Consider the following 14,171-nt stretch of genomic DNA (forward strand, 5'->3'; position numbering starts at 1 on the left):
TTTAGTATGCAAATATGTCACCAGTAGGGCTCCGTGTCGTTATATTTAGATAATATTTATGAATCCATGGCGGGAACGTATGTCCAGCGTAAAGGACTACTAATCTCCTGTAATTGAACTACAACTCCCAGTTTGCTGTGCGCTCTACGTATACGTCACAAAATGTCGATACGCAGTGAGATGTAAACGAAGTTGAAGATAAAGAAGGTTTTAGGGCCAGATATGATGTCCATGTCTTCGTTTAAGAGGTGGTGTGTGGTTTTCAAAAACGCGTTCTGTTAAAACCTGGCTTGAGAAGACTGGAATATAGCGGATACAGTAACGGTAACCCCCTTTAAACGCGTTGAAACGAGCAGAGGAGACTGGTCGTGACGTTGGCGCTGTTTTAGGGAACGGTGTCTGTTTTCTTTAGTATAAGAGCTGTTGTACATTCTGCGAATACTGCTTTATGGTTCTAACTATATATAACCGTTATTAAACCGGGGGTATAAGTGTGCATAGTTGAAACTTACCTTATTGACGCTGTGTGGATGTTTGCTTCGGCCAGCTGTGAACATCACGAAGTGCGAGACCTTTCTGAATCAGACTCGCGTGGATAGTGGCAACAGATTCGTGTAACAAGACGGTTTAAAACTACATCTTTATTTGAGATGATAATGAAGTGTTGAGCAGTGGTTTAAACAGACATTTGGCACTTCAGTAACAGCTAGCACAACAAGCTAACAATTTGCATTGCCTCTGCTGAATGCTAGCTCACTAACTACTACCCGTTTGTGTTATTAGAATGTTGACCCATGATTTTCTAACGGATGTTAGGTAGACAACAGCTGAATAATGACATTATTAATACAATATAAATGAATGTCACGCTCTCCATGGCATTATATATATATTTTGATGCCTGGGTCGGCAAGAGTAAGACTAATATTTAAGGGGAAATTAAATTGCGATTTTTCTGACCAGTAAGGCAAATTGCAGTTTAGCTACGATCATTATTATTTTTTAATATAATTCGTAGACATGTTAAGTCAGGCTTTAGACTTGAATATTGAATGTAGTATGCCAGACTTCATTCAGTTGTCTTGTGTAAGTGCTTTATCTTGATTAGGGTTATGGTGGGTCTGGAGCCTACCTGGAATTATTGGAGACAAAAGAGCTAGTTCATAACAGTCCCGTTAATTTAAGCTTTAATAATATAATAAAATTGTAATCTTACTAATAAAACAATTAATTGTTCAGCGGAAAATCCATTAGCTGCTCTTTTTCATAAGTGAAGAACCCTCGTATTGATTAAGGGCCGTCGGTGCACAATATTAATATCTGTGTAAGTGTTTGGTACTTTATTTATGGGAAGCATTGACATCAGTCAGTTTTGAAACACTCCCCATCATTGCCCCATCATGGCCAATGCCGGGGTCAGTGCGTTGTCCAAAGCCGTTGAAGGGGTCGCACCTGCTCATCTTCTCTCATCATCCAACTCCTCGCCTTCAGACACTGACATCAAGGGTTGTGCCAACGGTGACCTAATGGATTCCTTTGGCATCTTCCTGCAAGGGCTTCTGGGTGTGGTGGCCTTTAGCACGCTTATGTGTGAGTAAACTGACTTGTGTCAATGTCCTTGGGTTCTTTCCACCTTTTTTCTTTATTGCTGTAACATAGAAATTTGTAAATAATCATGTTTGCAGCTCCTTCAAATCCTCAAACTATTCTTCATCATGCACTCCATGTCCGGACATCAACATAAGTGTATTTGCTACCTGAGAGAACCTATTGGAGAAATGCACTCCAGACCAGAGCACCTGGTTTGGTTATCACATGCATTGAATCTTGACTCACGCACTAGTAGTTTTGTCAGGATTTGACATTCCTGACTCTTAACACAGACAGGCACCCGGAATGAAATTGACTAAGACAACTTTGAGCAGCAAGCTGAATATGCATCTTTTATGTTGCATAAGGCTTATTGTCACACAAATTCTTTGGTTTAGTTAGAGAGCACCTGATATTTACCATTCTAAGAGAGTGTATATTAATTTACTTTCACCTATCACTCAGGACCAGAGAAATGTTTTATGACATTGCCAAGGCCTATTGCAGAGTATTGGTGATGGTGTGGCCCTATTTGTGTGTGTTTAAACATGTGCATGCTTGCATAATTCATACCTGGTACATGCCTTGTTGGCACAAAGAATACCAGTTTAAAAGTTCCTTAGGCCATTGCAATTGGACTACATTTTGTGAACATTTTTATTTTCCTTCATGTAAGCAATAAAGCATATAGCAGGATTAAATGGACCAGGTAGATTTGGCTTTCCAACACTGTTTTAATTGGGCTTGTAATATTTAAAGAAGCCTAACTGAAAATTTAGATTCAAAAGTTATAAATAGTTAACTACTTTTTGTACCAGATGAAAAAGAAGAGGTTACCAGCAGCACAATCATATTATGCAAATTTCAGATGGCAAGATTAGTTCTTTCCTCCAGCTGAGGCATTACAGAGGTTGATGGAATAGGAACAAAATCCAGTTTTTGAACGTGGAACAGTTGCCACCATCATAAGCAATGCCAAAACAAACAGCTATTGTCAGAAACAATGAGAGCTTTATTTATGGCAGTTGCAGGGACTCTCAGTCTGTGGTCAGTAGGCTATAGCTAGCTTCCGTATAGTGTAGACAAATATAATGTAGTAAAGGGAGAGAATCAATCTTATGTATGTCTTTTAAACATAAATAATTAAAATTGCATTGTTAGTTACTACTCATTATTGATTTTTACTATAATCACACTTTATCTCTTAAAAAGGAGAAGACTTGTCTTCTCATTTAGAAAGAATTCCAAGCAGAAACTCACATTTTAACTGCTATATAGGTGGATATATGCAAATTATTTGATCTTGTGAAGTCATATTAAGTATTTATTATTATTATTATTTTTTTTTTTTTTAAATAAAGTATAGTTTACTGTTCCCCACTGAAGTGTTTCCTTGAAGACTTCAAACCGATTTGTTTGTGTTTCTTGCATGCTGTGTTGTTCTCACTCGTGAATTTTGCATTGTGGTGTAACGTTAACTTCTCTTGAAAGCTGTTATTGATTGGCTCTGTGGATCATTCCTGGTTTTAATGCTTCTCTGTCCCTTCTCTGCAGTGAAACGCTTCAGAGAACCTAAGCACGAAAGAAGACCCTGGAGAATCTGGTAATGCTTCCAATATGTTGTTATTTTCTGCAATATGTATTGCAGTGTTAAAGTAATACTACGCTATGTTTCAGTCCAGAGTTATATCAGTATTTTTTATTTTTTGTTTTTAAATTAAATTGGAAATTCTTGCCTCTCTCAAATATCCTTTGGAGTTCACTTGCCACATTTATATGGTGTGACAGTCAAAGCGAGTTATTAAAAATAGTATAGTTTGGAATAGATTATATAATATTATATATATAATTAATATTATTTATATATATATATATATATATATATAATATTAATTGACTAGTTTATTGAAAATGACTTCTAAAACTAATTATACAGTTTAGATGTAATTTCTCTATGATTTGGCAGTGATGTTGGTATTTTGATTTTTTTATTAAAGGCCTTCATGTGTTTATTTAAATATTTGGTGATTTCATGAGGCTATACATTGTTAATAATTCTATTTTTATTCTTTATTTATTTGATTATTTGTTTGATTACTTGGTTACTAATAAAATCAATAGAAACTTTACGGAGGACAGCTTACATTCTAATATACATAGTGTTGCTTTAACATTGTGCAGAATACTCTGTTTGCACCTGGATGATGTAATCCAATGACCCTCTTAGGCTGGCAGTATATTTCAAATGAAAACTCGCAAATTTAAATCGAATTGCTGCTGAAAATGCTTTAGTAAGTATGGGTTAAAATGGTATTACAGAAGCACTAGAACCTTTCCCTTTGCAGTGGCCCCTCACAGTCTGAAGAAACCTCTCAAAATTAATGAAATTCTGTTCAGCAAGTAGCACACGCTGCATTGTTTTGACTTTGAAACATTGTTTTCATTAAAAGTACACTGCCGGCTTTAGCCCCAGCAGCTGCTCTGATGGGTAGAGCTAACCAGGTCTCCTCCCTCTCACTGCCCTTGCCCACCCCTCCACCTCCCCCAGGTTTCTGGACACCTCCAAACAGGCCATTGGGATGCTGTTCATTCACTTTGCCAATGTCTACCTGTCTGACCTCACAGAGGAGGACCCATGTTCACTGTGAGTCTGTGTCGTTGTTGTTGCCCTTGTCGTTGATGTCTTCATTATATGTTAATGTGTTGCCTGTTTTCCTGTGTGCTTTTATTCGTCTGTATCATTTGTGATGGTGATGGTCATGTTCCCTGTATTGTGCCCCCAGATACCTCATAAATTTCCTGTTGGATGCTACGTTGGGTATGTTGGTGATCTATGGTGGTGTCAAGGCTGTTAGCGCTGTGGTGGAGTGGAGGCAGTGGGATTCACTACGTTTTGGAGAGTATGGTATGTTTGTGTTTGTTCTCTTTTCACAGATGTCCAGATAAATTCAGGAAAAAATAAAACCTACTTTTTTTTGGCCTGTCTTTGCTTTTTTTCTTAAGTTAGATAAACTACTGAGAAAAATCTGCTTTGTGAAAGTGCTATGTGTTGCCGTGGTCTACATTATAGATTAAAGGACTGCATCAGCTTCCATATTTTAAAAGAAGTTTCTCTTTCTAATTTAACACGATTGTAACTCCATGGGTTTCTTGTCCTTTTACTAACTACATTAAGCTTCAATATTAAATGTTCAGCAGAGATTAATTTCTCGCCTTGTGTTTCATTTTGTAATTAGACTTAATTTGTGTCCACCAAATGATTCCCTTAATTATTAGTGATGCAAATGACAAAAAAAAAAAAAAAAAAAACGCAGTTGACACAGCCTCAGTCATTTAGGGAAGGCCATTATTAACGGAATGAATGAGAGACATCAGGACCAGAAAGCTGTTACTGTGCAATTAAGGATATTGTGTTCATCTGTCGTTGTTGAGTTAATCTTCTGTTATATTTTTTCTTGATTAATCTGGCTAATCTGATGGAATGGTCAGTCTTGAATAATATCAAGAAATTGCCTTGCTGTGCCAAATTTGAAGGCTTGTTATCAAGACTTACTGTGGAAATTGTTATTCGCTCCAGTGCACCTGCAGTAATTGGCTAATAGTATGCAAATGTCATCCATTCAGCTGTTCATCTGAATAGTGTTATTGCAGTAGAATGAAGGCTGAACATTAAATTACACCGGCTGAAGAAACTCTTTCTTCATTTTTTGACATTTTCTGCCGTGCACTTGTTTTTGTAATGTCCTATATTATATGTTGATCATATGTTGGTCTGTTCCATCTGTGAGTTTTGGAAAGCACAGCATACCCCTCGCTACACCTTCATGTCTGCCAGTGTGCCTTTCTTCCTTTAAGAAGAGCTTATGTCTGTTAACTTTATAACAGCTAATTATGTGCACTGTTGTGTACCTAGGGGAGCCAGTTCAGTGCACTGCCTGGGCTGGCCAGTGTGCTCTATATATCCTCATTATGATGTTTGAGAAAGTGGTTATCATCTTGGTGCTGCTCATCCCACAGTGGAAGAAGGTCAGTGACACATTATATATTGTTGATTGAGGTCTTGTATAATACAAAAACTGATCATGTGGAAAGATGTTATATATATAAATCATATAAAATGAAAACTTCTATTTAGATTAAATAAATTAAACTGTGCTCTGTTTTTGCAATGTAACTTTGTTCGGTTGAAGTAAGAACAAACCCATGTTTAAAACGTGGATGTGGATGTGTCTCTCACAGCTGGCAGTGCTGAACCCCATATCAAACCCACATCTGGAGCTGGCTATCGTTATGCTAATTGTACCATTCTTCGTAAATGTAAGTGACTGTAAATTTGCTCGTGAATTTCATGCTTTTTTCTTTGTAATCACCTTACTTGGTCATACCTTACATACTTTGTTTTATTCATATGTTTGGAATGAACAAACTCTTCTTGATTAATTATACTTGCATTACAATTACTCCATTTGTATGTGTATATTAGCTGAGCCCTAGCTATGCCATTTTGTCAAATGTTTTTAGGATTAATGATATATCTTTGTTAAACCCCTTATGCTGTCACCTTTGAGTTGACTCTGTATATGTATCTTTGTGTGTGTTTGACCAGGCGCTGATGTTCTGGGTAGTAGATAATTTCCTTATGAAGAAGGGCAGGACAAAAGCTAAACTGGAAGAAAGAGAGGTAGGAGATGACTCTCGAGGGAGCAGCAAGGTGCGCTACAGACGAGCCCTCTCTCATGATGACTCTGAGTCAGAGGTGAGTCCATATACAGGATTTCACAGCCAGATAAATTAAAACTAAAATGCAGGGTTGTCTATGAAGTTTGTGCTGATGCATTACAGACATTTTGTGGAAATACTGACTTTAACGTATGTCTATCTATCTACCACAGGACATCGGTAATGTTTTGGATAGGTGAAAATAACAGAAATGCATTGCCGTCACACAGGGTGGATTAGACACTGCAGATATACTGGAGTACTTAGACCGTCACTACTGATCTGAGAACAACCCTCCCACCAAAAATATCCAGCCCTTAATGACCTTATCTTCTAGTCTGTTAAAGTAGATAATGGGCGAGAAGATTAGTAATCCTTCACAAATTTATTATAACTGATATAACAGTCCGTTTGATGGTAACATAATGAGTCGACTACACTTTAATAACATGTCTGGCGGTTGCTGTTTGCATAAAACCAACATACAGCTACCAGAAACATATCTCTACTGAGTGATCCTTAAGATCTGTTTGTAGATTTGAGTGTTGCGTCATTCAGCGACTGAGCTGCTGAGACTCATATTGGAACCATATATTTTATCACTAAATTCCTCTTCCAGCGCCTCCATTCTCAAGAAAACACACAAAAAAACTTGTTTTCCCGGGATGTGATGGACTATTCCCCCACGTTTCAGTTCTGATGGGCAGTATTAATATAACCTGGGGTTATTTTTACTGCTCCTTTTACAGTAGGTAATAGGCTTAGGGATCATTCCTAAAACGGGAGTGCACACTCCAGGAAAAAAGAACTGAAATGGTCTCTTTGGACGGGAATAAAACTACTGAGGTACTCTGGTAATAATTACTTTACCCCACGCCCACTGGTCAAACGAATACCCTACAAATAGGAATTAAATTCTACTCTATTTTTAAAAGCCCCTCCCTTTAACTTTGCTTGTTCTTAGTCATTACTTTTATTGACTTTTGAAGTAGGAGTGTCTGAGAACATTATTCCCTCTCTAGCCTTTGGACAGTCCTCCTATTTAAGCTGATTGTACTCAAATGAGAAACTGCGTTCAGTTATAGAACAGTTATAGAAACCATTCTGCTCTGTTTACTTTGAGATCATTTGGCATAATTGACTGTCTGAATAGAGATGAATATTTAAGACTGCATGTTTCAGGGTTGTATTATTTTTTTTTTCTTTTTCTCATAGTAGGGATAAGTGTTTTAAATAAAGTTAAAAGAACTGAGATTGTTTGCATGTTCATCCTGATTAATTTAGATATCAAAGAAAGATATGTAGAGCTAAATCATTAAGATTAGACTGTTGCTCTCCTGTGATCAGATCCTCTTCTCTGCGGATGATGAAATGGAGGATTCGGATGGAGACGAAGATGTACGTAGACTCACTGGGCTCAAATCTGTGAAGAAGAAGAAGCACCGGCTTGGAATCCCTGTCTGACGTGGGATCAGACACTAGGTTTTCCCTCATTTACGTCACCTACTCACCCGCTGCCTTCTGCTGGCCAAATAGAGAGAACCGTGTTGAGCCAAGCACTCCGATCTATGCTAGCGTGAAAAGTAGGAGGTCATAGAGCTGCAGGTAGGAACTGATCTTTATTTACAGGTCATGGATCAGTCGTGCTTTGGGAGCATCTTTACCATGAACTTTGGCGGAATGTCAATTGGAGCTGACATCCAAGTATATCTCCTCCTTGATTAAGTCAGACCACATCTGACTTCTTTCTCTTTCTCCTCAAATAAAATATTAATGATATCTCTTTTATAAAATTCGTCCCATCTCTGGATTCTGGATCATCTTAATAAATAATTGCTTGATTTCGTTGGACTGTGTTGGCAGTACTGTACTGGGAGTTTGGACCTCAGCATCCTTGTACTCGTCTGAGGACACGCTTATGCCTATAGATTGGAAATCACAACCAACTGTATCCAACTGTAAGCCTGATAACGGATACTTTTGTGAAAACACCTCCTGTGCTTAGTGAGGGCACTGGGTCACTCAGCATCTGTCCAGCCTACAAGCACACCTCTACCTTTATTTTCATTTTATTTTATTTATTTTTATTTTCATTTCTCCCTTTCCATTCACACATTGTCCTGTCCTGCGATCAGAATCTTTCCTCATATGTACAAGAAGTGCAAATATTGTATTGGTTGGTGCTGACCAAGAAGGCTCTGGGAATAGCTATGACAAAGGTTTGTTGTCCGTTTGTGTTGATCTTGTCTGCGTCTAAACTCAGGAACAAATGGTTTGTCTGGCAGTAAGTATTATATGGTAATAAGGAAATGCTTTGTAACAGCATCATTTGAACAGAGGATCTGGCTTTATGTAGCTGACTGTATATAACTCAACCAGCTATATGTAAAGACTAATGTATAATGAGCAGCCATTTCAGCTTCCTGAAAGGAATTTCACATCCGAAAAGGTATTCATTTTGCTTGTTTCATTTGGGATAATGTTAATCTGAAGGTCGGGGATTAATCTTGGTGCTGGTTGACACAAAGTCCTTAATGGCGATTTTCAATTAAAAGGAAAATATACACCCAGACTAAGCTTAATCCTTGCCTGGGAAAACAATCTTAGTATTTGGTTTAGAAATTCTACATGCCTCAGTCATCTGATGTATCTGTGTGTTTCTGTCACGGTTGTGGTGTTTTAAATGTGTATTTATTTGTATGTGGCCTTCTAGATTTGCAGTGTGTTTTTTTTTATTATTATTAATATTCATGTCTGTTTTTGTTGTGCATTTCATTCCAGTTTCCAGTTTGGCAAGTGGGTGCAGGATCCTTCTGTCAATTTTTTTGCACAATTCCTTTAATCACTGTGGTAATTGGAAAAATCTCATTATTTATGTAAAATGCCTTCAGAGGAATTTGATTGACTTTTCCCTGTGCCTATGTGTTATTCTTCTCTTTTAGGCATTTACTACTGGGAGCTTTTTTTTTTTTCCCCTTTCATTTTTCCCTCCTGGTCGCCTACTGCAAGTTTTTCCTCATTTCTTGGATTCCATCCCTAGTGAAATGGTTCAGGAAGTGTTGGGAATTCCCTTGCCTATATAAAAGCACATGTTTTTATTGGAATCTTTATCTCATTATCTCAAGGGTAAAGTGAAAGGTGCCATCTCTTGGCGTCCTATACGGATTGTAGCATTCTTTTCCCCCATGAGGGAAACTAGGTGGGTCGTACAAAGTGGGAATGCCCTAGTGTGGCGAACCTGTTTACTGCTGCCAGTTGTTCCTTGTGTCCACTCTTGTACTGAAACAAAAGGACCAAGTGTCGTGGATGAGAGTGTGTTCTAAAACTATGGTTTGTGTCGGGCCTGCTGGTACTCAAAAATGATGACTGTGATTATAAGAAGCACTGCTGACCAATGGAATGAATTGAAACATTGATCCCAAAATTAAAGGGGTGGTGTATAAGTACTAATCTTACTAAATGATAAAAACTGACAACCTGCATTACCGTTATATATGCTTTTTCATTAAAGATTGTAAAAACAAAGTTTCTTGACTTACTGGTTTCTGATAAATCTGTCTAGTATTTTACTGCCAAATTCTGCAAACTCAACCATTAGACCACAAGGGAGTTCGGAAAGTTTGAAACAGTCTCAGGAACTGCTTGTGAGGTGGGAAAAGTTTGTAGACAATGATTTGTACTCAGTAGGGCTGCCCTTTCAGGTCCCACAAGGGTGTTGGGTGGGACTTGATGTTTTAAGGCTAAGCACCAGCTCTATGAAAGTGTCAAACAAATAAATACAGTGGAGTTTGAGTTCCTAGAAAACATGTTATTTCTTACTAATTCAAGGAATAAGGTTTAAAAGACCTTTGGTCCCCAAGATCGAGTTTGTCTAAAGTGCACCCCCTAGCGGTAATTGTTTGAATACTTTTTAGTTTTTGAGATCGATTATAAATTGGTCTAAACTCACTAAGGTCTAGCGGCCAGATTGTTGCGGAAGGTCGGTTTAATTATTTGTTTGTTTTGACATATTAAAATTAGACACTATCATATTTCGCATCCTGTATGACATTTTGGCGATTCCGGTTGTAACCATATTACATTCGCTTCTTGGTAAAACGCTGTTCCCTGACCGGGAATCGAACCCGGGCCGCGGCGGTGAGAGCGCCGAATCCTAACCACTAGACCACCAGGGAGCTGAGCGACATGGGCTCGAGTTTGTCTAAAGTGCACCCCCTAGCGGTAATTGTTTAAATATTTTTAGTTTTTAAGATCGATTATAAATTGGTCTAAACTCACTAAGATCTAGGGGCCAGGTTGGGGAAGGTCAGTTTATTTATTTGTTTATTTTGACATATTAAAATTAGACACTATCATATTTTTGAGATCAATTATATACGACGGAGTTGTAGGGCGACAGCGTTGAACAAAAAAATATTCCGAGATTCCGAAGTCAGAATTCCGAGAAAAAACTCGGAATAATTCTGGGAAAAAATCTCGTAATAATTCTGAGAAAAAATCTCGTAATAATTCTCTGCGTGTAATGGAGCAGACACGGTGTAACTTGCTTGTGTTGCTTAAGTCATGCTATGGTATAGATTTCAGGAATAAACACTCAGTTCTCTTCCACATCAGGACCACGGTGCGATTAGTGTTTAAACCTGAATCAGTGCACGAACCCATGGCATGTAGTTTCACATGATACAATTAATGATCACGAAAATGATGAAGTAGAACTCCGGCGCCCACGAGGCTCCATCGCGTTTCGGTTCGGACTCGTACAAAAAACTAAAGCCTTGTGCATCTCAGTCAGGGGCTGCGTCATGTCTGTGAATGCGTTTAATAAATAATTCTGTTCACTTCACTGACTGCTTCTTTCACAATTTCACTCATGGCGCACAGACTGTGAGTCTGTCTGTCTACATTTTATAATAAATATTAACCCAAACAGTGTTTCTCTAAATATTCTGATTATATTCTCGAAATTATACAGACCTTTTTTACTCAATTATTCCGAGAATGTTTCTCGGAGTTATTCCGTGATTTTTTCTCAGAATTTTTCCGACAATATTCTCAGAATTCTGACTTTAATCTCGGAATCTTGTTTTTTTTCAACGCCGTGGCCCTAAAACTCCGTCGTAATTATAAATTGGTCTAAACTCATAAAATAACTCCCTCTCTAGCGGCCAGATTGTTGCGGAAGGTCGATTTATTTATTTGTTTGTTTATTTTGTTTTGACATATTAAAATTAGACACTATCATATTTCGCATATTTCCTGTATGACATTTTGGCGATTCAGGTTGTAACCATATTACATTCGCTTCTTGGTAAAACGCTGTTCCCTGACCGGGAATCGAACCCGGGCCGCGGCGGTGAGAGCGCCGAATCCTAACCACTAGACCACCAGGGAGCCATCGCACTACGGACAAAAGCATTCGACTGTACCGCCCACTGTTTAAACAATCAAGCCGGAGCCACCATATGGTGGAAAATATGGGCAAGAGATGTAAATAAAGAACAAGTTTACTTAAGGAGGACATACATAACCCGTCTTTGGCCTTAAGTTGTCCAGAACAATTCTGATCTGTGAAATATCCCACCCATTCAGGAGGAGCTGGAATGGAGATCAACTAGGTCAGTGCATCATTGGTTCTAATCCGTTTCATACCCCGCCTAGTGAATGAGTACTGGGTACAAGGCACACTGACTGCATACTGGGCTCAATATCTATTCTTAGCCTGCTCTCCATAAAGACACACACACACACACACACACCAATCATTCACAAAGGCTGACTCATGTTCCAGAACAGGGTTTTGTTATTTTGCTTTTCTGTGTCGGGTCAGGCTTTTGCAAAATGCCACCGTAGTCTGTCACTTCCACTTTCTTGCTGTCTGTCATAATAATTGCTGTCCTGGCCAGATCCACATATAAAATTATCTAGAAATTGTCTAAAAATAAAAAGATAATTTTCATTTAAATACTTACGTTAACATGGCATTTGGTTGTTTTTACATGTAGGTATTTTGTATAATTTGTTCTATATTGCCACTGTCCAATTACAACATGTATTTCCATCTTTGACAACTTTTAGTTTACTACATCATTAGTTTACTACACATCTTCTGTCCTTTGTGAGATAAATGGACCAATAGAAATGCTCCAAAATTGCTTGGAATTTTTGAAAGTTAAGAAAGTATATATATATATATATAACAAATGTTTTTTAAAAGTATTGACGTCCCAGTCATTAATTGATCATGAAAATCACCTTTGTTAATTAGAATTACATAATAGGTTTATATATTTTCTTAACAAAATAAATAAAAATTTGCTAATGACTTTAATGGCATTAAGGCAGAGATGAGGTGGCAGGGGGGAGGATGTGTTCTGTTGTGGTCATTCAGCTGTTGGTGGTTGACTTGCTTCGTGAGAGGATCACCCCCATTTAGTCCCACTGTCTCTGACCTCATGTCTAATAATATACCATGATAACGGAAACAGAGACAGAAGACCCAGAAGAGGCTATCAGTGCAAGCAAGATATATAAAGAGCAGAGTGGACAAGTGAGAGAAGGTCAGTTTACTTCTGCTTCTGTTCAGAACAACTCAGACACACAGCATGTCTCAGGTAAGCTCTTTCATTTCATTATCAAAAACTAAAAAACAAAATCTTGAAATCTAAGAGAACTCTGCAGCATATGGTTCTCCAAAACATAGGTGTAGAGTAACCTTCTAAAGGTTCTCTAGATGCCTATCATTTTAAAACCAGCCAAATTCACTATTATTAAAGAAGGAATATTCAAGGCCTTCTTTCCACTAGCCAGGAGAGGTGAAGAAGAAGAAGCGGCCCCCAGTGAAAGAGGAGGACCTGAAGGGAGCCCGCAGTAAACTAGGACTGAAGGGAGAAGTGAAGAGTAAAACCTATGAGGTGATGATGGAGTGTGGTGAGTTTGTTTGTTTATTCTATCTCTCTCTGGAAATACACGCAGTCCAATGTCCACTTCTTATCACACATTCGTATAAATGATTGCTTTCATGTCCAGTTTATGTGTTTACCTGACCCCGTTATTGACTCTGAGGTACACTATGTACCAATTGCTTATGCAACAATTCTTCTGAAATGAAGTGGGCAGTTGATCCTTCTTCACTAGAGCCTCTGTTGTTTTGGGATAGATTTAAACATTGCTGGAAAGATTTGGCAGAATTCAGCCACCAGAGCCAAGTGACGTGAGGCACTAACCTTGGACGATTAGTTCTGGATCATAAACTCCATCCCAACTAATCCAAAATGTACTGAATGTTGATTTATCATTCCAAAGAGTACAGTTCCAATGCTCGGATTGGATTTTATACACCTATATGTGACACTTAGCACTGAGCGTTGTGTTCATAAGCTCATGAACCGCTGATCCAGAGTGTTCCATTTCATGCCACAGTGCACCTCGTTTATTTGGAAACACTGAAACGAAACGAGAGTGTCTTGAGTATTTCTCTCTTTCTGTATCTCTCTGTAGAGCGAATGGGGAAAGTGGCTCCCTCTGTGTTCAGTGGGTTACGTTCAGGAGGAGAAACAGCACTGGAAAAACCCAAACCTGCTGCAGGAAGTGTGTTTGGCAAGTGAGGACATCAGTGAATAGGCATCAGAATGAAGGGGAACACATTAAGGGGAAAGATGAGTGAATCAGTGCTGTAAGAAAGTAAGAGCGTCTGGAGGAGAATGTCCAGGCTTTGGTCCGTGAAGTTTATTCTATTTGTGATGTTAAATATCTAATAGGACTAACTTGTAAAATGGTTGACTTACAGTTTGATTTGAGTCAATGCTTAAACAACACTGACTTCTTTCAAAATGTATATTTTATATTTTATGTTCAGTTTTTTA

The 14,171-nt window shown here is 38.2% G+C and overlaps 1 protein-coding gene and 2 non-coding genes across 4 annotated transcripts; 1 reads left to right on the plus strand and 2 right to left on the minus strand.

Annotated features, from left to right (window-relative positions):
- The first annotated feature begins 148 nt into the window (after positions 1-148).
- On the plus strand, positions 149-14,165 carry LOC136696022 (store-operated calcium entry regulator STIMATE-like). Of its 2 annotated transcripts, XM_066670095.1 has the most exons (10): positions 149-1,590; positions 3,145-3,193; positions 4,139-4,234; positions 4,374-4,495; positions 5,504-5,616; positions 5,830-5,907; positions 6,197-6,346; positions 7,657-7,767; positions 13,113-13,236; positions 13,807-14,165. In XM_066670095.1, exons 1-10 carry the CDS (start codon positions 1,401-1,403, stop codon positions 13,911-13,913), a joined length of 1,140 nt encoding a protein of 379 aa, XP_066526192.1. In that variant the 5' UTR covers positions 149-1,400; the 3' UTR covers positions 13,914-14,165. The 2 variants fall into 2 exon arrangements, with proteins under 2 accessions (XP_066526192.1, XP_066526191.1); XM_066670094.1 differs by lacking the exons at positions 149-1,590; positions 3,145-3,193; positions 4,139-4,234; ... (3 more) ...; positions 6,197-6,346; positions 7,657-7,767 and adding an exon at positions 12,539-12,920.
- trnae-cuc (transfer RNA glutamic acid (anticodon CUC)) lies at positions 10,413-10,484 on the minus strand. The gene has a single exon. It is a non-coding gene; the product is annotated as a tRNA-Glu (tRNA).
- trnae-cuc (transfer RNA glutamic acid (anticodon CUC)) lies at positions 11,629-11,700 on the minus strand. Its single transcript has one exon. It is a non-coding gene; the product is annotated as a tRNA-Glu (tRNA).
- Positions 14,166-14,171: the final 6 nt, after the last annotated feature.

The sequence above is a fragment of the Hoplias malabaricus genome, chromosome 5 (assembly GCF_029633855.1).
Source record: "Hoplias malabaricus isolate fHopMal1 chromosome 5, fHopMal1.hap1, whole genome shotgun sequence".
Taxonomy (NCBI): Eukaryota; Metazoa; Chordata; class Actinopteri; order Characiformes; family Erythrinidae; genus Hoplias; species Hoplias malabaricus.

Bases quoted from the DNA above. Each gene is read 5' to 3' on its own strand.
- LOC136696022 (XM_066670095.1), top strand. From the start codon at position 1,401: ATGGCCAATGCCGGGGTCAGTGCGTTGTCCAAAGCCGTTGAAGGGGTC. The intron at 4,235-4,373 runs GTGAGTCTGTGT...TTGTGCCCCCAG, and splicing joins GAGGAGGACCCATGTTCACT to ATACCTCATAAATTTCCTGT. The intron at 5,908-6,196 runs GTAAGTGACTGT...GTGTTTGACCAG, and splicing joins TTGTACCATTCTTCGTAAAT to GCGCTGATGTTCTGGGTAGT.